Source organism: Lethenteron reissneri, chromosome 34 (genome assembly GCF_015708825.2).
Source record: "Lethenteron reissneri isolate LAM-NWPU_2019-01 chromosome 34, ASM1570882v1, whole genome shotgun sequence".
Taxonomy (NCBI): Eukaryota; Metazoa; Chordata; class Hyperoartia; order Petromyzontiformes; family Petromyzontidae; genus Lethenteron; species Lethenteron reissneri.
In genome coordinates, this window is record NC_083812.1 from 4,653,752 (window position 1) to 4,673,930 (window position 20,179).

A 20,179-nucleotide genomic window follows, 5' to 3' on the forward strand; every position below is an offset into this window, starting at 1 on the left:
GGGTGGTCAGCTCAACGTTGACGTCGCCCGCCGCGTCACGATCCCGCGGCCCGCGCGTCATCGTCCCGTGGCGCGCGCCGCCCCGCCCCCCCCGCCGCGTCACGATCCCGCGGCCCGCGCGTCATCCTCTCGTGGCGCGCGCCGCCCCGCCCCCCCCGCCGCGTCACGATCCCGCGGCCCGCGCGTCATCCTCTCGTGGCGCGCGCCGCCCCGCCCCCCCCGCCGCGTCACGATCCCGCGGCCCGCGCGTCATCCTCTCGTGGCGCGCGCCGCCCGCCCCCCCCCGCCGCGTCACGATCTCGCGGCCCGCGCGTCATCGTCCCGTGGCGCGCGCCGTGCTGCGTCGTGACGACACCGCGAGCCCCGACACGACGACGACGCAGGAAGGTGGTGGCCGCAACCGAACAACGACCGCCAACCAACCACCCACCACCACCAGCAGCAACAACAACAACAGCAGCAGCAGCAACAACAACAGCAGCAGCAGCAAGCGAGTGATCGGTGGTAGCAGCAGCAGCAGCAGGAGGCGACTGTAACGGAGCCGACGCGTTGACGCGCTCGCCGACAAGTCCGTAAGGAGAGCGGCGGAGGCGGGCAGCGAGAGAGGTTCGTGTGGTGGTGGTGGTCGTGGTGGTCGTCGTGGTGGTGGTGGTCGTCGTGGTGGTCGTGGTGGGTGCTCGTGTGGTCATCGTTGCTTGTTGTGCGTCCGGGAAGAAGGCGGTGGGGGAGGGTGTTAGAGAGAAGGAGGACGAGCGAGCTGCCGTCGACTGTCCTGTAATCGCCGACGTGAAGCGGTGGGAGAAGGAGGAGACATCGTTTTATATTTAGTGTGTGTGTTGAGTACGTGCTTTCACCATTTACCGACTCCTATTGTGGCTACGGGCAGTTAAGAGGTAGAGAGAGTGGAAGGAGTTGGGTCGACGGCCGTGTTAATAGATCCCCACCTGTGTGGGGAGAGGTGGTGATTTGGTGATTTGGTGGCTCCTGCTGTGGCAAAGGTGGGAAATAAAGAACACAAATTGTAGGCGGTCGTGAGCTCATGATTTTTGTTTTCTTCCAACATCACGGCATCCAAGGTCATCATCGTCAACATCCCCCATCATCACCGACATCCATCCATCATCATCCCCATCATCATCATCACCGTCCATCGCGTTGGTAATTGACAATGGAAAGCCCCATTGTTGGTATGCCACTTTGCGGCATCATCAGCCATAAGTCGTCGCTTTTGCCGAAGGCCTCCTCCTTGAGCCGTCGCCATCCCTCGCGATCCCACGATGTGATAACGCCAATAAAAAACTCGTCTGCCCACCACGAGTCCCGATTTCATCGTTCCATCTCCTCGGTTTGCTGAGATATCCTCGGAATGCCGTCCCCCATTCCCTTGGCTTTGCGGCATCGTCCGCACGCATCCATCCCGTACGTGCCCGCGGCTTGATGTTAGTTCCGTTTACAAGATGTTATTGTGTTTGTGTTGTACTATATTAGTGTAACGATATGTACTTGAGGTTGTGTGTGTGTGTGTGCTCTCTGTGTACGAGCGGTAACGCGTGTCTCTTCCTTATTTTGTTAAAATAAAATAAAAAATATCTCGGGGTGTAAATCCTGCGCAGTGACGTCGGCAAGTAACAAAAATAAAAAATAATAACGATGATGTAAAAAAAATGCACAACAGCGGCGCTTCCCGTTTTTCCTTTGTGCCTGCATCCCCATTGATGTCATTTCATCCAGGTGAGAGTCATTGATAACACATTATTGTGCGACGAAGACCTGGGTAAGAGACATCCGAGGGAGATATCTCAAGGACAAGGAATGGGGGGGGGGGTGGGGACAGGGCGAACAGGGTACTAAAGTGCTGCAGAATAATATTACATTTACAACACATGTATCAATCCACTGCTGGATGAGACCTACACCTCACCGTGACGGTCAACGGGGGTTGTTAAACAATTTTTCACCACATTGGCAAAAACCCATCCCCACCCCAACCCCAAAAACACCCACAGTGTGGGGCTTGTCTGACCATGCTGTACTTGACGTTTGCCATTGCAGGTTGGTTTGAAGGGGATTGCAATGGACCGCTTGACGCTGGTGGTGGGAATTGAACTTATATCTTTGGGATCATTGCGCCGTGTGCTAAACAAATACTATAGAATGGTACTTCTGATGTCTTTTACCCAGGAAAAAAACTCTACCGAGCGAGTCCCAGTACACATTTTTTTCGTGGAGGACCTGCATTAGGATTGTTGGCCAGTTCCATAAATGAGTAGCAGTTGGTAAGAAACTAGAGGGTCCTGGTGAAAACCCACCACGCTTACAAGGGCAATACTCAAAAGCATCACACAGATTCAAGAATCAATTTCTTGACTTCTCTCTAAATAACATTGGCAATTATTTACTCACCAAAGCCTGACCAAGGACCCAAGCTTCGTATTTAGGGAGGCTCCTGCATTCTGATGTTTTTCCAATTTTCATTAACGAGTGGCTTGTCGGAGAAATGTTGGTTTTACCAGAGAAAAGCCATGCGTACAAGGGGGTGATACTTAAAGCTCCACATAGATTTTTGTAAAGCCTATAATACCCGATATTCCCAGGCATTCTTCCAAGTACTCCACTAACCAGGCTCAAGCCTTTTTAGCTTCCAACTTCTGATGAAATCTGGCACATTAAGGGTGATTCAGCTGTAATTCTACAGTGTTTACTCTGTTTGTGCCCAGCAGGCAATGTACCTTACTAATTTAATTTACTTTTGTAATGTCCCACTATGATTTAATGTGGTATGCCCATAGCCCTGATGTCAATTTCATGAGTGATTAATGCACCAATAGATTCAGATTTTGCGGTATATATGTTATTGGTGAATTCGTTTTATAAAGTGCATTGTGTTGTGAACCTGGTGGCCTGAGTTCTATTCCCAGCCATGGCTGACATCAGAATCAGAATTTTTATCAGTGGCGAGTGATATCTAAAACGGTCCTCCCACCCTCCTTCACCTACCCATAATGACCAGCATGGTAAAGTGTGGAAAGATAACCCCGATGACCAACGTGGCATGAAGAGGCCTTACCCTAGGAGTGCGATTTGCAAAGTTGCTGTACTTTATAATTATTGTTATATATAAGTATAATGTACAGTACATAATCATCATGACCCCGCGTGCAAGGATAAGGTGATACAGTCTGCGATGAGCTGTTTAAATATGCTCTTAATGGTCTCATAAGCCCTTTAGAAGATGCCTTGGGAATTTGTGAAATTATTTATGGCTCAGGATTTTCATTTATTTGTAATATTCACTGGTAAAGGTAGCTTTTGTTTTTTTGTTGTGTTGAAATCAGGTGACTCAAGTGTTTTGCAAGAACAATGGGTACACACCATATTACTCGCAGTGTCACGGAAACCGTATTTTTTTCCAGATGTCCACGCAATTCAGTTAGACCTATCCATTGTGAAATGTCTTATTTGCAGTAATAGTGCAAGATATAGTAGAAATTTTACGCTGACTTCCTTAATTAAAGCACCTGTCCAGTGGCTGACTTGCTGTGTGAAAATTGATAACAGGGCAAATTCGTTAAATGAAGAGTTAATTTACTTGAGCGCAAAGCAGGCATCAATAAATAAATGGTGATTGGATGGAAAAAGGCAATTACGTTTAGGCACAATTTAACTATAATCTCAGTGGTCTGCATTTTCATAGCACTGTTTGCATTTTGTAAATGCAAAGGTCAGCTTTAGCCCCCGGTTTGTAAGTGTCAATGTGACCTGGTGCCTAAACTCAGGCGAGATTCCAAGCTGATCAGTCATGCTTCTTGTTGAGTTGTACTTCAAGTGAATGACGCAAATGTCCCACTTCATTGATCGGCAGCCTTTTCCACCCACTCACATTGGCCAGCAAAGGTGTATACTACTCATTAAATGCAGTCCTGTGGGGGCACATTTATTTTTCAGGAACACCAAATATTGGCTTCAGATGTGAGGACACTCACTAAATGAGATAAAGGATGGCAATGGCAACATCGGAAAACAGGCTGCTGCTGTTATACTTATATGTTCCTTGGGATATTTGAAATGTATAACCAGTTATTTTCAGTACATTAGTGACTCATTCTAGATTTGAAGCTTTCGTGACTGCAAGTATTCATATTCTTAGGTTTTTAATAACATTAGTGACTGCTTGACATTTCTGCAGTACACTGATGAGCAAAATAATTTGCGTCAATTTTTTGTGTTACTGCTGAGGGCGGGTGCATTTTTTATGTTTTAGAATCGAATATTATTACTAATTAATATTTACATGAACAGGCCTGTTTTGTCAATCCAGTGCTGGATGGGCGCTTTCTCATAGCCTTGCAGGCCTTGAGGGATATTTGCCCATACAGTAATTACAAACGCTGGTCAGTGGGGGGTGGGGAGTTCTGAACAATAATTGATTTTCCTGCACGGATTTTTTCAATCTCTAGTACACCTGACTTTTGTGTATGACAACACCCAATCCAGTCATTGTCCAGGCTGTGAGCTGCTTATCTTCTGATATATAATGAGATCTGGCGCGTTCAGGCTGCTTTTCTGCTAGGCAGTTTCCATAAACATAGCATATAGAATAAGTTGTGAATCAGAATTTAAATAAAATGTGGCAAATCTAACAGAACAAATGCACTTTAACTGCGCAAACGTATGAATGTTAACAACACTCCATTCTGTAATTATAATATTAAGCGATTAAAATGTATATCATACATACTTTAATTGTAACATGAATGACACCTGGTATTTGATTTGGTACACATACCTGAATAAAAAAGTATATTATTAGGGCACGACAGGATGGCTTTGGCAAGCCAACATTCCAAAGCCTTGCTGCCCACAATGTGCTCAGTTTGAATGATCGCAAGGGAGTTGGTTCCTTTTGCTGCAATGGCTAATGAAGGCAGCTGCGGACAGTGGTTTTGACAGTCCGGCCTCATTCTCCCTGGAACATTGGTCCATGGCACAAACTCTGCACCCAAACCGAAACGTGGACAGCTGATGTGACAACACAAATTGACATGTGCTGATCGACAAACATCATTTTTCAGGAGCACATTCTAGGGCTCATTCAATCATGCTGTTTCCTCCATTTGTGTACAGCATGTTGAAATGCAGCCACATTTAGATGTTTTAGAACATAAAAGTTGTGTTGAATTTTACGTGTCACTATAGCGATTTTTTGGTGGTAGTAATTCACAAGGGTATTCCAGATTACTCGCTTAAGATATAATTGACGTCTTTGATTGAATTCCAGAACAGTTATTTAATTTAATTGAGTCGGTTGTAAAAATGTTCCTTAGGTAATCTGGTTTGGTCATTTGCTCATTCAAGTGAACTCTGCTTGTATACCGCTTGTGCGATGTGCCAGTTGTCCTGCATTTTGTTAGATTGTGTGTGCGCGTGATGCCACAAACCTGGCGACCTGTGCAAGTGATATCTGAATTCATCCTAGGCCTACCCAAGGTCGACCTAGGCTGATGCGAGTAGTGGTGTGTAAACATTGGCAATGGCGAGATGAAGGATTGGGCATGGTGTTGGCTACCTTGCCCCCTTGTGCTCTGTGATGGTGTTCATCGGCACATGCTTGGAGCACTTACCGCAACAGCTTATGTAGGTTACACAGGATCTTGGTACTAGGTCTCTCGTGTGTGTGCTGCTGGTGTGATAAGCGTTTACGTGTTTGTCTATCATGTTTGTGTGCGAGTCTGGCCTATATGGTTACCCCAAGGCCAAGAGGATTGGCTACCTAATTATCAAGTCTATTAATTTGTGGAAGTGAAAAATAGCAAAACAACAGGTAATGTACTTATTGTGTTCCAAAAGTACATGTTGTACAGTGCTTTATTGTCACTTAATATCATGAAATAAAAGCCGTGACTTCATGAACCAAAATGTATAATTGCTGAAATTTGTAGAATAAATCTCATCAATTTGGAGCATCATTTACATGTAATTATTTCATCACACTATGTGTGCTGTATAATGAATTAGAAGCGTTTCATATCAAACATAATTTGTTTTCAGTGAACCATATATTTGCAATATATGGAGATTTTTTTACTATCGGCACATCAGATATGACTACAGTATTGTATATTATTTTATTATATTACGTCCTCGTTTCAATGGACACCAATAAAATCGTTAAGCCAGTATGTTCTCGTGTTTAACCAGCAAATTACTGCAAATATTTTTTTTCTTGATCACTGTATACTGTATCCAAATAATGTATTCATTGTAGCGTTATAACCAATAACCAACCATTGAGCTGAACTAGGGAAACATTTATAAATAGGTATTTCAGTGGCAAAGGAAAAACTATTGATTTTAGAGCACATTGATGTCATATGTAGGCAAAACATGTGCCATGGAAATCCATGAAATCGGCTCTGAGCCAACAAGAAAAAAAAACTAACCTAAAGCGAGTGGACTTAAATTATTTCCATTTTGCTTTGATAATAGCATGGATCAGTCTGAAAGGTTCATCAGATGTGGTTTTGGCCCTCTTCGGGCCTCAATATTGAACTTTGACCTTAATGAAAGCCCCTTGCGTAGTCCAATTGAATCTCCAGTGTCTCTTTGAGTAGAGCAGGCCAGAGGTCAACGAATTTTACTTTTATTTTTGGTAAGGTTGATTTATCATCGTGAAAGCATAGCTGAATGTCGAAAGCGCAGGTTTGAATTCTCCATTACATAATTGTAAACATAACGAGCGTAGGTGATTGGTAATACGCAACCTCGTCAGATTCCACTGCATTTTGAAGCGTTCCGTTTTCATGGGTTTACAGTTCAATAATGCATACCACGCATCACCTCCTAGAGCCACTAATAAAAATGCATTGCATGTAGTTGCACACTGAAGTCAACCGACTGCCGCACAGCCCATCTGACTCATAATGCATGTCAGCTGTGATCTGCGTCTGTGTATTTAATAAAGACCCTGCGATTGCTATGCCACATGCCATCCAATAAAAAATCCTGCCATTGTTAATTTGATGATAATTTTTACCGTGAACAAAATATACATATACTGTACTGCAAAACTGCACAATTATTTTGGATCAATATTTTTACATAGGAAATGTAGTGGACTTGGGCAGAACACATCGCTCAAAGGAATGACGGCTCATGGTCAAGAATAATGATGGAGAGGCTGCCAAAGAATGGAATGTGCTCGAGAGGATGTCCAACGAGAAGATTGAGTGATGGAATCCGCTTATGTCCAAGTGCTAGGTGGATAATTACATTGCAGGATGGCCATCATACAGCAGTGGATTGATCATGCCTGATGATGATGAGTATTTGGAAAGCGATTGGTCTAAATTACTTGGTTCCCTGTGGTGTAGCAGTCGTTAAGGTTCATTCGTCATGTTCAATATTTTTAACCAATTACACCAAAAGTGCCCATTTTGTATGTAATTAAACGGAGTGCAGTTTAGTTACATCAGTGAACGGGGATGAGAAATAAAACAAATCAAATTAATAATTTTCAGACATTTTAATACTCCATCTCGCCACAGTTAAACGGTGAACGCCATCTGACTGAACCACTGTATAAAATGCACTTTGCTATTCTGCTTAATTGTTTTGTTGACTACACAGTATTGGTATTGATGATATAAAATACTACTTGTCCAAAAGTGCCATTTAACGACTCACAGAATAAAATCAAAAAAATGTTACCACGTAGATTCATTATAATAGGAGAAATATACAATCTTTACCGGCAGTGAATATATGTTATGAACCCCCATGTTCTATTTTTAATAATTGCCGTTTTTTTAATACCTTATTTTAGTATGCAACATTGTTTCAGTGCTATGCTGTACAAAGTTCAAAGGTTGGAGCGGTGCTACAATGCTTCGTGAACTGTGCTATGAACCCCAAAAAACTGGATTTAATTCCTAAACAGGGATAAAATTGGTCTCAGGCCCCTCTTCACCGACCTGCAATTACCGGCATTGGGAGAAAAAAATAGTCGTACATTTTTTTATTGCGTTAACTTTCCTGGACCCATGTTTTGTATTGTTTGTTTAAACTTTACACGTTTAACTTTTGGCTAAAGTAAATTCTGATGTAATCAAGACTTTTCATATTAACTAGGTGTTTCTCCTGATTGAGATGTGGTTTAGAGACCCAGGGTGTCTGGCCACTGTCCTTAAGGACAAACGGAAAATCTGAGTAAAGCAGATATCCAATAAACCACGTTGATATAGGGGGGGGGGACCATTTCGCAGATCCTGTAGTCCGCGGTGCACCATGGGAATTAAACCAAATAATCCATGAATTGTTTTGTCTCACAGATGCAGCGTGCTGCGGGGTTATCGGAGGAAAGCGCCATGCTGTTCCAGTAATCCACTAAAACTTTACGGATTACAGGAAAGTGCGGAATGAGACATGAGGCTAAATTAATCGGGGATACAGTCACGGGTTCGTAGGTTACGTGTTGTTCAGACGCCCATGTGGAGCAAATCTGCCATGATATCAAAGTAAAAGAAAAGGGAAAATCCTTTTCTACTCAACAAATCAAGTCAGCACCGCTAGTCTGTGCAGGTGCAAAACAAATACAATTGTCAAATAAAACATCAAAAAATATTTACCTCTGCGTTTCCCTGCAGCTCTGTGTTGGCCTTGTTCACTTATATGGCTTGCCGTCCCAAAGCGTTTTTCAGTCTGCCATACATTACGGGAGCAGTCGCGAGCCACCAATAATCCGCAAATTACATGGATTTGCGAACTTTTGGATTGTGGATTTCCAGATTTTGGCTGTAATGCTCATAATGTTGAACTGGTTCACCTTATATAACTCTTGATTTACTTATGTGATGCTTCACCTCGTGGCCTCCTGGGCACTATGCTCAGCTTGCAGGCCACCTGAGCATTATGCCTCGACTTGACATGAATGATATCTTTCCATTTCAAGGTGCATTTCTCTATCTTTGAGTCACCGTCACCTCTTCAAAGTGAGCAGACAATTCCCCACGTAGAACTTTGTTCCCATTTATATCACTCCGGTGTGTTTTCGGTATGCACCGTGTTGTTCGGCATGATGTCCAATGTTTCCCTTCCTGTGCTTGGAGCTTATTCAGGAAGTGAAGCAAAACATAGAATATCGTGCTTGAACAGCCTGTGGTACAACCAGAAATCAGACATCAAAGAGCCATATAGCACAACCTCTAAAACCTACACATTTCTATAAATATAATTAGGGTTAGCAGTTGGTAGATCACCAATGAGAACACTATCAATGTTCTTGTGGTGACGAGAATTTCATTGTGGCACACTTTACTTTGTTTTACTACGTGTAGTCGCGTTCACTTGCCTAATTTTCAATCACTTAATCCACTTGCTCTGACGCGTTGTCTTTATAACCTAAGTTTAACGGGCTCAATATTTAACACATTATTTATTGCAGTACTAGTCACGAGAATGGTGAACTTTGGCCATATGTTCCTGAATAATAGTAAGTTGGACAGATGTTATGATTGAGCACTTTGGGTATGTGTATTTCGACTGTTAATCACACTTGCTAATTAAAGGGCGATGCTGACTATAGGCCACTCTATTTTATTCTCACATTTGATATTGCGGTTAGTCTTTAGAGAAGACAGATGCAACTCAAAAGGGAAAAGAGTTTCATAAATGTTATGAACAGAAACTTAGCTTTTGTAAGCGTCCTTTAAATGCAGCTGTATATTTAGTATTCAATCTTGTGAGCATAATATAATTGTTTATCAGTGCACATTCTAACATAAAGCAAACATTTTAACATAAAGCGAAGCTTTACAATCCTGTGATTTCTAAAGCACACAAAATAAAATACAAAATACCATTCATCACAGTTCCTCAAGTGTCAGTGGATAATTACCATGCCCCCTACCACTGAACGCACCAGCGTAGAGCTGGGATATTGGATTATTCAACTAATTGATTACTGAATCGATCAGCTTCATTACTTGATTATTCAAATAACATGAAAAGAGTTGGAATTCAGTCTTTCCCCTGTTTTCCTTACAGTGCTGATAGATGGGAGATTATGAGCAAGGCTTGAGGTAATTGCATCATCATCCTCGTCACGCTGTACGTGGCTTTTAGGGGGTTTCCCCTGCCGTTGGGAGAGTAGGCGATTACAATTGTTTTAGTTGATTAATGGACTAATCGTGATAGCTCTGCACCAGTGGCATGAATATCTTCAAAACGCCTTGGCCACTTGGAGGGGTTCCTCCACGGGTGGCAAAAGGCCCGTGGTTACTGAGCAATGAGGACGGGGATCCAGCATTGGTTGACCGCGACCTAAAACCAAAATTGTGTATCCCGATTGGACACATTCTAAGTATGCGGCTGTTACAATGTAACAGTGTTTGCGTGAAGAGGTGATTGGCGATGCGTCGCGACAGAACACGGGCAAGACCAGGACAGAGCCACACAGTAGGGGTGTAGAGTATGTTTATGGATATACGATGGCTTCCTTACACCACACACACACCCACGTATCCCTCTGGACGCCCCTGCTCTCTATGTGAGAATGCAGTGGGCCCCAGTCCTTTCCTGAGCACTCCTTCCAGGCCCTCGGCACTATCACAAACCATGTTGCAGCACATGTGCAAGTCCTCTAAATGTTGCAGGTGGTGTTGCGTGTATTATGTTGCCCCCTCGAGCAATTACAGTCACAGGCTGTGTCGTGTGCATGTTGTTACCCTGCAAGCCCCAAACCAGTTGCAGACGGCAGCTTGGTGGCGCTTGGGCATTGCTGCTTGCTCACGCCCGCTCTTCTGTGCCGAGGTCCGTCTTCGGCATGGTGCACAAAATGAACGCAACATGGGGTGGGAATATATAAAAGCACCTCGCCTGAGATTTGAACCCCCAACCCAAGGGCATTAATTTCCTTGCCCCAGGCTAAAACCATTATGCCACCGACTCATGAGCTTTACCATGGTGCCCTGTGTTTGCGTTGTAAAAAAAGGCGCCAAATATTTCCCTCTATAAATATTGAGCGCCTTCAAAGTTGTCAGTCGAAAATGTCGGGCGTGTTCATTTGCACTTGCTTCGGACACGCATGGCCCTTGAATGTGCCGCAGGTTGTGCACGCCCATCTGGCACGGTCTCCCTGGCTCGCGAAAAATTAAGCAAATGTTTTGTCCGAGCGCTGTTTACGTTTTTCAAATGTAATGGGTTATTGTTCTCGCCATGGCGTTGTCAGGCAGGTTCAGGGTATGATTGTTGTCACGTGTGATATTGGCATTGGTGGTGGTGTTATTATACTTGTGCTCAAGTGAGGCGTTGAGTATAGTGTGGGATGAGGGCACTTGGGGAGGGGGATTGGTACATTTCCAATTTTGTTTAACTTTATACTGGGGAATTATTAGTTGTTTAATGATGAAGTTGTAGTGCAGTGGCTCGTGCTATGGGCCTGGTGGACCTGAGCTTGGTTCCTGGTCAAGTCTTAACATCAGTTGACCAGCTTGGGGATGTACGGTCAAACAACCCCCATAACCGAAAGGAGTGGGAAAACCTTCATCTATTGGTGGATTATTATTCATCTCTATTATTTATGGTTTTTTCTGTATTGCTTAATTATTCTGACCCTGTATGATGTTGCTTTATCATTTGAACTTCATTGCTTTTGAGCACATATCTCCTATTTTGGCTCAAAGGACTCTCACATGATTATAAATAATGGATATTGATTGATGTAAAAAGAAACATGACTCGTGGAGAAATGCTTTTGAAATACCTACATTTGAAAGGCATCTCCATGTATAATTGTGTTAACTTCAGAAGTGTATTGCTTAAATTGTATTCACGTTAAACTTGATAATGTCAAATATGCCTGAATACAGATTTTTTTTTAGTGGTCGTTTAAAAAAAATGCTCATAATATACTCTGAAGGACTATCTTTCCTACTATACATTCTAAGACTGTGAGGGATGGCGATGGCATGGGGGGAGGCCTTCATCCAGGAGTGGACAGACAATGGCTGATAATCATCACAATAATGATGAATATAAGAAAATACTGACACTGAATTATTTCAACAAAACACTTATCAGAATTAATAATTACTGCCATGTAATGTGACAGATATGTTCATGCACAGTGAACAAAAATGGAATACATGACTGTAAACAATTTAAAGCCAAGCTTCAATGATATGTAACTTTTCTTCATCAGCCTTTCAGGTGATGGGTTATACGAGAGTAAACATACAAGAGGCACAGATGCTTGTTTTCATCCTAGGCTTAGTGTTCTGTGGCAGTACATAAGCTGAATTACAAAGGACATGTCTCTCAATGCAAGGTTAACTATAGCCCATGGCCTTCAACATAAATAATTAACTCTTTGAAAGAGTGTAGCTTCGCGAATGTGTAATAACCACACACGGGAAAGTGCTGCGAATTAAACTTGTTTTACTTATACAGCACCTGAGTGCTTTTGCGGTGTAATATTTAGCACTCTGGCCTAACAATCCAGAGGTCGCTGGTTCATTCTCCTGGCGTGGCAGTTGAAGCGACGGTGCAACTTTCTTAAATCCCTCACCCCAGCCTCTGTCCACCCAGTGGTATAATACATGGGTATACCACAGCCTATCATGCTGGGGTTAAAGTTGTCGGTATTAACCCATCTCTTCCAAGACGTCTAACCGGTGTGAAAAATTGGGCCGAGATATAATCTCGGAGGGGAGGCTTTTGACCTCACGAGTGGAAGCACCTTCTGCCGGCTGTGGCTTGATCAAGAAATCTCAAGGCTGCAGCTTTACCTTACTCATTATAACTACCTCATGGGAAAATATCCATTGTTTCACTACCTGTGAAGTGACCAATTAAATTCAGCTTGTATGTGTGTACAGCCAATGGATCTGTCATCTACCAGGTGATGGCATAGCAAGATGTACAGTTTTGTACATGTACAGGCTTCTCTCAATACACTGGATGAGAGCCTCCCCACGCCGCAGAGGTTCGTCGGGGTTATTTGACCATACTTCACCATGTTTGGTTAGTGCGGCTTGGATGGCAGCAGCAGTATTGTATTGTGCAATGGTTTTTGTTTTCTCCTGCTTATCATGCAGCCTCTAAGGTGGTCAGGGAAGAAGCCGTTAAATCGGCAGTAATGTCCTCAGTTTACGGTCAAGACCACCGCCATACAGTGCAGAGAAATTTGACACGTGCTGTAGATCATTGCTATCCGCATGTCGGTATTTTTAACATTTATTGTCTTGCCGGTGTCACTCCCGTGTAACAGCCGCACAATCGGTAACATACAGATGAAGCCTCTTCATGATTTAGAGCACGTGAGCACCGTTTAAGATTTAGACAGATCTACAGTGCTTGAAAGTTATGGGCTGTTGGATTTTTCAATAAAATGTTCCCCCATAAAATGGTAGCCCCACGGTAAATCGTCACGCAGTGGGAGATCGCTCCTTCTTCTCTGCTGCCCGTGTCTGAAATGGCCTTCCTTACAGCCATGCTTTCTGTCAACTCCCAGCCTAAAATCAGGTACTGCATGTCCTCTGCCCTGTTGCTGTTTTTTCTCTAAGGAGAAAACAATATATACATTGAGAAAATACCCTGGGGGGAGCAGTAATACATGTGGTAAATGCACTGTGCTACGAACCTGGAAATCTTGAGTACAATTCCTGGCCACTGTTAACATCAGCAAAGAGTGATATCTGAACCGGCCCTTTGGGCCTTCCCTTGACCAACCTATATTAACCAGCGTGGCAAAGTATGGACAAACAACCCCCATGACTGACGTGGCATGATAGGCCTTTATCCAGCTGTGGATTGCTGTAAAAAAATTGCATATACTATATATACACACACCGGTTTTGTCCTATGAATAATGTCCAACTATTCTGTACAGCATTGTGAGATGTACATTCACATGCTCTGTAATGTAACTGTTTTGTGTACTTACATTTTAACAGAACAAGGTTTTATTAAATTAATAAGGCACATCGAGATCAACTCTCAGTTATCCGGATTGTGGATTAATTATGGTTATGAAAACACTTTTACGCTGTTTTCATTCTTTAGTTTATTTGTACTTATTCCACAGATGGATGCCCTTTTAGCCTGTTTGCCCGACTTTTTGAAAGGGAGAGATGCGTGCTGCGCGAGCAGAGCAGCAACGGAAACAAAAGACAACATCAACATTACAGAGAACGAGTACAGGGTTCTTATGGAATATTGCACAACTAACAAAAGGGCTATTTAACAGTCGCGAAACGAGAACGCACGCTTGGCAAAAACCAGTGCAAATATAACATGAGAGCAAGAGGTACAAGAGAGATAGTAAGGTATATGTGCGAGTAAGCTCTCTATATTTTAGTCTAACAGTGACATGAACACGCGCGAATTGAAATAGACCGTTGCAAACATTTGGGTATATGTGCGGGTAAGCTCTCTCTATTTCAGTCTTAACAATGGCATGAACAACACGCGAATTGAAGAAGACGGTGCAACCGATTTGGGTTGCAAGAGGTGCCAGAAATAAAAATTAAGTTAGGTGCAGGTACAAGTAAGTGCTGTGTGTTTGGGCCGAATCGAGAAATAAAGAGAAGGGGGAACAAAGCTTTGAGATGAGCGACAGGATTGAGAGAAACGTTGAGACAGCAACAACGCGCAGACTTAAAATCGAACCGTTTTTAACAAATGGATTTTTGAGTAGGAATAAGGAGGCACTTTTTAAGTGGTGCTTTTGTCGGTAAATGGCGAATTTGTTAAAGGAGAGGACCATTTTAGAGTGAAGACAGCCCAGTGGTGGTGACCCGTGATTCAATGCCCACTGGTGGGCAACCCAAAACAAGTTGCCTAAGTAAATCGATTGCTTGAAAAAGCAAACAAAACGGGCCACACATCTTCCGCCCATATTCCACGTAGGTAAACAATACCGTACATACTTTCTCAAGTTTTATTTACGTAAGTGTTGCATTTGTCCATGTGTTTGTTCTATCCGGACTACCCGTTGCAACCCATATCATTACCCCAGCTAATCAGGATTCGACTAAAACTTCGGCGGTTTTTCAACACTTTTACCTTTTTTAATCTTTCGGTTATAAGGTAGAGGTTTTCCAGTGAGCGAGAGTGAGAGAGCATTGCTTGAAAGTCACACGCACGTTTCCGTGGAGTTGGGGGGGATGGTGTGGATTGTTTGTGAATTGGGTGTGTGGTGGTGGTGGGGGGGGGTTGGAAAAATCCGAGTTTGCTCAAGCGTTGGGGCAAGCAGAGCGTGGGAAAAAAACCCTTGTGTGTGCTGCAATGCAGCAAGGAGGAAAAACAGTGCACAATTGTTCCTTAACTTTTTTTTCTATTTACATACATACAGTAGGCCTCTGCTTGCAAGCACTTTCTCTCTGGATGCAGCAGCGCAGCCACACCGCTCCGCCCGAGCTTTCAGATTAAACTCAAACTATTAAACTAAACTTGAACAAGATAATTGGTTTTTTACCCTTCTATCTGGCAACAAAACTGACACCTTTGGCGCCTTTTGGCATCATCTGGTCCAACCCATGTGAGACTAGGCTCTAAAGAAAGCTGTCTCGGGTGTGGACCAATCAACTTCAAGGACAGTGCACATTATCAGAGTTATGTTTTTTGTTTGCATTATGACCGCAGGTATTGTGGTCTATGTAAACATGACTCCTTGTAAAAAAGGTGTCAGTTTTGTTGCCAGATAGAAGGGTAAAAAACCAATTATCATATTTTTTACTGGCAAATGAGGTTCCAATGGTGTAAACTTGAACAATTTTATTTTTACCAGGTAAGGTAAGGGCCCACTTAGCGATCTCGCTTTTTTCAGAAGCAACCCGGCTGTCACAAATGATAGCTGAACGAAGTGGCTTATCACGTGGAAATGTATATCAGCCAAATACTCTTAAAATCATGTTGATTCTTAATGTGGAGGGAAAAACCGGAGGACCCGGATAAAAATCCACGCGTCCACGGGGAGAGTATGCAAACTCTAAATATACAGGCGTGAGGGTCGGAATCGAACCAACGAGTTCCTGTATACTAGGCGAAGTAGTTAACGTCTCACCACCATCGCGCCCCTTCAACACGGGTCAACTGAAGGTGTTAATGATGCATCACTTTATCATTAATATTGAGGATTCTAAGTCATGATTAATTCATGCGATCACGTGTGTGAGAATCGATGTGTTATATGTAATAGGTTCAGTTTATCCCTGGAGACAGTCGATTATTTACCACGGTGTAAAAAAAGATAACTTTCATTCTTGAATCAAACCGTGACCCTCAATTTTGACGATTAATTAGTAAATCGCCATGGGGTGGGGAGTAACTAATTCTACATCTACAGGATACCACATTTATATTTTGCAGAATCATTTGTTGGAAATCGATTGAACATCATTTGTATGAAATACATTGCATGTTATGTTTTTATATTCTTAGATTTTTTTCGGTAAAGTCACGTAGGTAAAACATTAAAATTAATAAAAGTAAAATAAAATAAAAATCACGACGTTTCGGAGGCAGCACAAGCTTCCGTCTTCAGGTGGAACCGTCACAGCCACGACAGCTGTATCACGTAAATGAGAGATTGCAAGAGCTACCACTCCGTATATATAATGGTTGGAGAGGGGGGAAGGGCCAAGTACGGCACACTTTTTATTCATATGGTGACTTTACCGAAAAAACCTAAGAATATGAATCCTTGCAGTCACGAAAGCTTCAAATCTAGAATGTTATGTTTTTATTATTGAACGATTCCAATTTTGAATGCTTCTATTAATTTCCATATTTGATATACAGTACTTTTGTAAATACTATGCTTGCAAATACCAAATGTGTAAATCATGAGATTCGTGTTTTCCAACAGTGCTTTATAAGATTAAATACCGTTGAGGTCATGATGAGTTCACTGTCATTCACCAAGTCTGCACTCACGTTAACTCTACGATCTTAAGCCCCACATCTTCCACATTCCTTTCATGGATTGAGGCATAGCTTTTCAACTCCAGCCATCTTGATCCCTCAGTCTGGCCATTCAAATCCAACTTGTAGTTACACACTACTGTATGCACCTGATGATTGCTAAACAATAGCTGTGTGTGTGTGTGAGATAGAGCACTGATTAAAATTCAAATAGATATCTTCATGGCATGTGGGAGATGTATGTATATGCACACATACAATGGCTTTATCTTAATTTAAATGACCACTCTTTGTCACGTGGGGCTGTTTAGTAATTATCAAGTGAATGGAGTGCATAACAACTTGATTTGTATATGAATGGGGAGAAGATTGGTTAACATCAAATGCCTATTTGGGTGGATCGGGAGGACTGAAATTATGGAACGCCTGGATAAATAGAAGCGTGGAATACGCAATTATTTCTGCAGCTTCTTACATCAGTTGTGATATTCAAATCCACAAGCTGACCAAATGAAATCATTTTGTTTCCTATATTGTGTGTCTGTGTGTATCTGTACAGATTTTGTACAATGACATTAAAGCTAAATTTGGAAAGATGGCAAATTAAAGATTCTGTGTGGGCATGACTGTCATGGATTTTAAAACATTTGACATGTTTCTCGCTGTTAGGTTTAATGCATAGAGGCAATTGTGAAAGCCAGCAACTTTGACGAAAATATACTCCCTGACAAGCCAAACAGAGTTCCTGCTTAAATGCACTGTTTACAGCCCTGTGTCTCTTGTGGAAATTCCCATTCCTATGGTGGAGGCAAGTCTAACCATAGGCCACTCACTATTGACTACCCCCTTTAGAAAGTGGTACGTATTTGCTCAACCCCAGCAAGGATGATTCCAAGCTGCTTGCTCTTCCACTGAACTACAGGATATGCATCTTGCCTATAAATAGTTTCCTACGTTAACATTGTGGCATTGTTACCAACAGTATTTTATTTTAGACTTTAATGGAATGCACAACAGAGTGGCCGTGCGGTATTTTGTTCAAAGCGATCGAGGAGAGTTTATTTTCGGCGAGGTCATGTATCATCATTATTATTACTATGCTTGATTACTCAGGAAAGCCTCACCGAGTCTCAAGACACTCTTTCGGGAGGGTCCTGCCCAGTTTCTCGCAGTGTGGGGGGGTGTTGCTATCTGTGATCCAAATTGAGTCATTTGCAAATAACATTTTCCAGAGATGTTTGTACCAGTTATGGTTTATGACTTCAGCTGTGGAAGGAAATGGGAGAACCCGGAGAACACCATGCAGAATAGAGAGAGAGCAAACAAAATGCCACACAGAAAGGTATCCTGGTCAGGAATCGAACCCAAGGACCTTTTTTTTACGTGAGGCACAAGTGTCACCACTGCCACCACCCTTCCGTCTATTAATGTAACAACTAGTGGAAGTTTTTAGCCACTTACCGATCATCATTAAACTGTGCTTTTGCATCATACCAGATGGATGTTTTCCATATTAAACAACCAGAACAGATATTATTGAGATGCCCTTTCTGCAGTGTTTTCATTGGAAATATAACACGTGTATCTTCATTGAATGTTTGGCATATGTTGGTAAGTGTAAACCTCTAGCTGAAATGATTGAATTATTGTCCAATTATGTGGGTTGTAATTTATTGATGCGAATTTTAATCATTGTAATTTTGCCTTGCATTTATAACAGTCATTAAAGACATTGCTGCTAAATGTATGATCAAATTGATAAAAACACAGTAGGAACATGAGAACAACATTCGGTGTATTCTCAACTGAAAAATAGAAGCATAGTTTCCATTTCTAATTCATTATTGAAATTCCGAATTTGTATAATGTGTTGTACATGTGTTGTCCTTATGTTAGTCTCCCATGCTGCAAGGGTTATTTGACCATACTTCAACACCCTGGTCCATTTGGGTTGGTTATAGAGGGCAAAGTAGATGTGTTAGCATAGTACAGTACAACAATGTATTTTTCGGCACTTCCCTTTTGCTGCCTACCACATAGCCCTGGATGCAGAAGCATGTGTTTTAAGAGGCAGCTGAAATCATTTACCACAAATTCACCACTCAAGTTGGTCAGTAATTCAGTGCTTAACATATAATGTACTTTGGCAGGGCCTGTTTTAGTGAGGAAATATTAGGTTCCTTTTTCAGGGTCATTGACTCAAAACCTACTGAAATAACTCGGACCTAGGCACAACCCGCAAATTAGTTTTTTTTCCCCCCAATTAAACTAAAATAGGAGTCATTTGTGCACTTAAAGTACCATGGGTTTCGTGAACATTTCAAATGATTTGTTTTTGATTATCTCAATTGATACCACTTAATTTCATTGTGGTGCCCAAGTAGGGGCCTGAATCTGAACCCCCCCAGTCTCCCATCACAAAGTTTCCCTCAACACTTACCATCGAACCCTTTCCTCCCTCTGCGCCACAGATAGCCGCTGTGGAAACCGTGTGGACGTCCGCGGACCCAATCTGCCATCATGAGTAAATGCAAGTTGGAGACGCAGTTCTACAGCGTGGAGGTTGGAGATTCCACCTTCACTGTCCTCAAGCGCTACCAGAACCTCAAACCCATCGGCTCGGGTGCTCAGGGCATCGTCTGGTGAGTAGTCGTTTGCCATAAACGGCCTGCTCGCCCGCGGCGCAGTTTATAACTGCGATATGAATCCACATTGTATTGTTAATGTCCTGTTGTGTCGCACAGATAAGATCCTCTTACCCGAGGAGATATGGGATGCCCTTCTGGTGAAACCTGTCACCCATGCAAATGACTCCCTTTGTCCGTGCAAGGAAAGCCCTGGTTAACGGTAGGATGTTCAGGATGAACTTTGCATTACTTATTCTTGGTTCTTTCGGTAAAGTCACGTAGAAGGGAAATAATAAAATAAAAAATATATATAAAAAAGCAATAAAGCAATTGTTTTCTAATTTTATTATTTTATTATTTCCCTTCTACTTGACTTTACCGAAAGAACCAAGAATATGAATCCCTGCAGTCACGGAAGCTTTAAATCAAAATGTTGCATTACTTCTGGATGACTCTTGTTATAACTGTATTTGATAGTGGATAATACAATGAGTTAGGTAGCGGTAGCATGACTACGATGATCATCAGCATCATGTGGCTGCCACTGATATCAACATTACTGATCAGCATCAACAACATGGTACGAGGTCTTCATCTTTTCCATGGCTAAATGTGGATTAATGCGAATATTA

General features: G+C 42.4%; 1 protein-coding gene across 2 annotated transcripts in view; it reads left to right on the top strand.

Annotated features, from left to right (window-relative positions):
- Positions 1-306: 306 nt before the first annotated feature.
- LOC133350571 (mitogen-activated protein kinase 8) overlaps positions 307-20,179 on the top strand; it is a 39,647-nt gene continuing 19,774 nt past the window's right edge. The window contains exons 1-2 of one of the 2 annotated variants that reach the window (XM_061565050.1): positions 307-606; positions 19,392-19,562. In XM_061565050.1, the coding sequence (XP_061421034.1) occupies positions 19,441-19,562 (122 nt within the window). In that variant the 5' untranslated portion in view covers positions 307-606; positions 19,392-19,440. The remainder of the gene's footprint in view (positions 607-19,391; positions 19,563-20,179) is intronic. The other variant, XM_061565049.1, reaches the window with a different exon arrangement.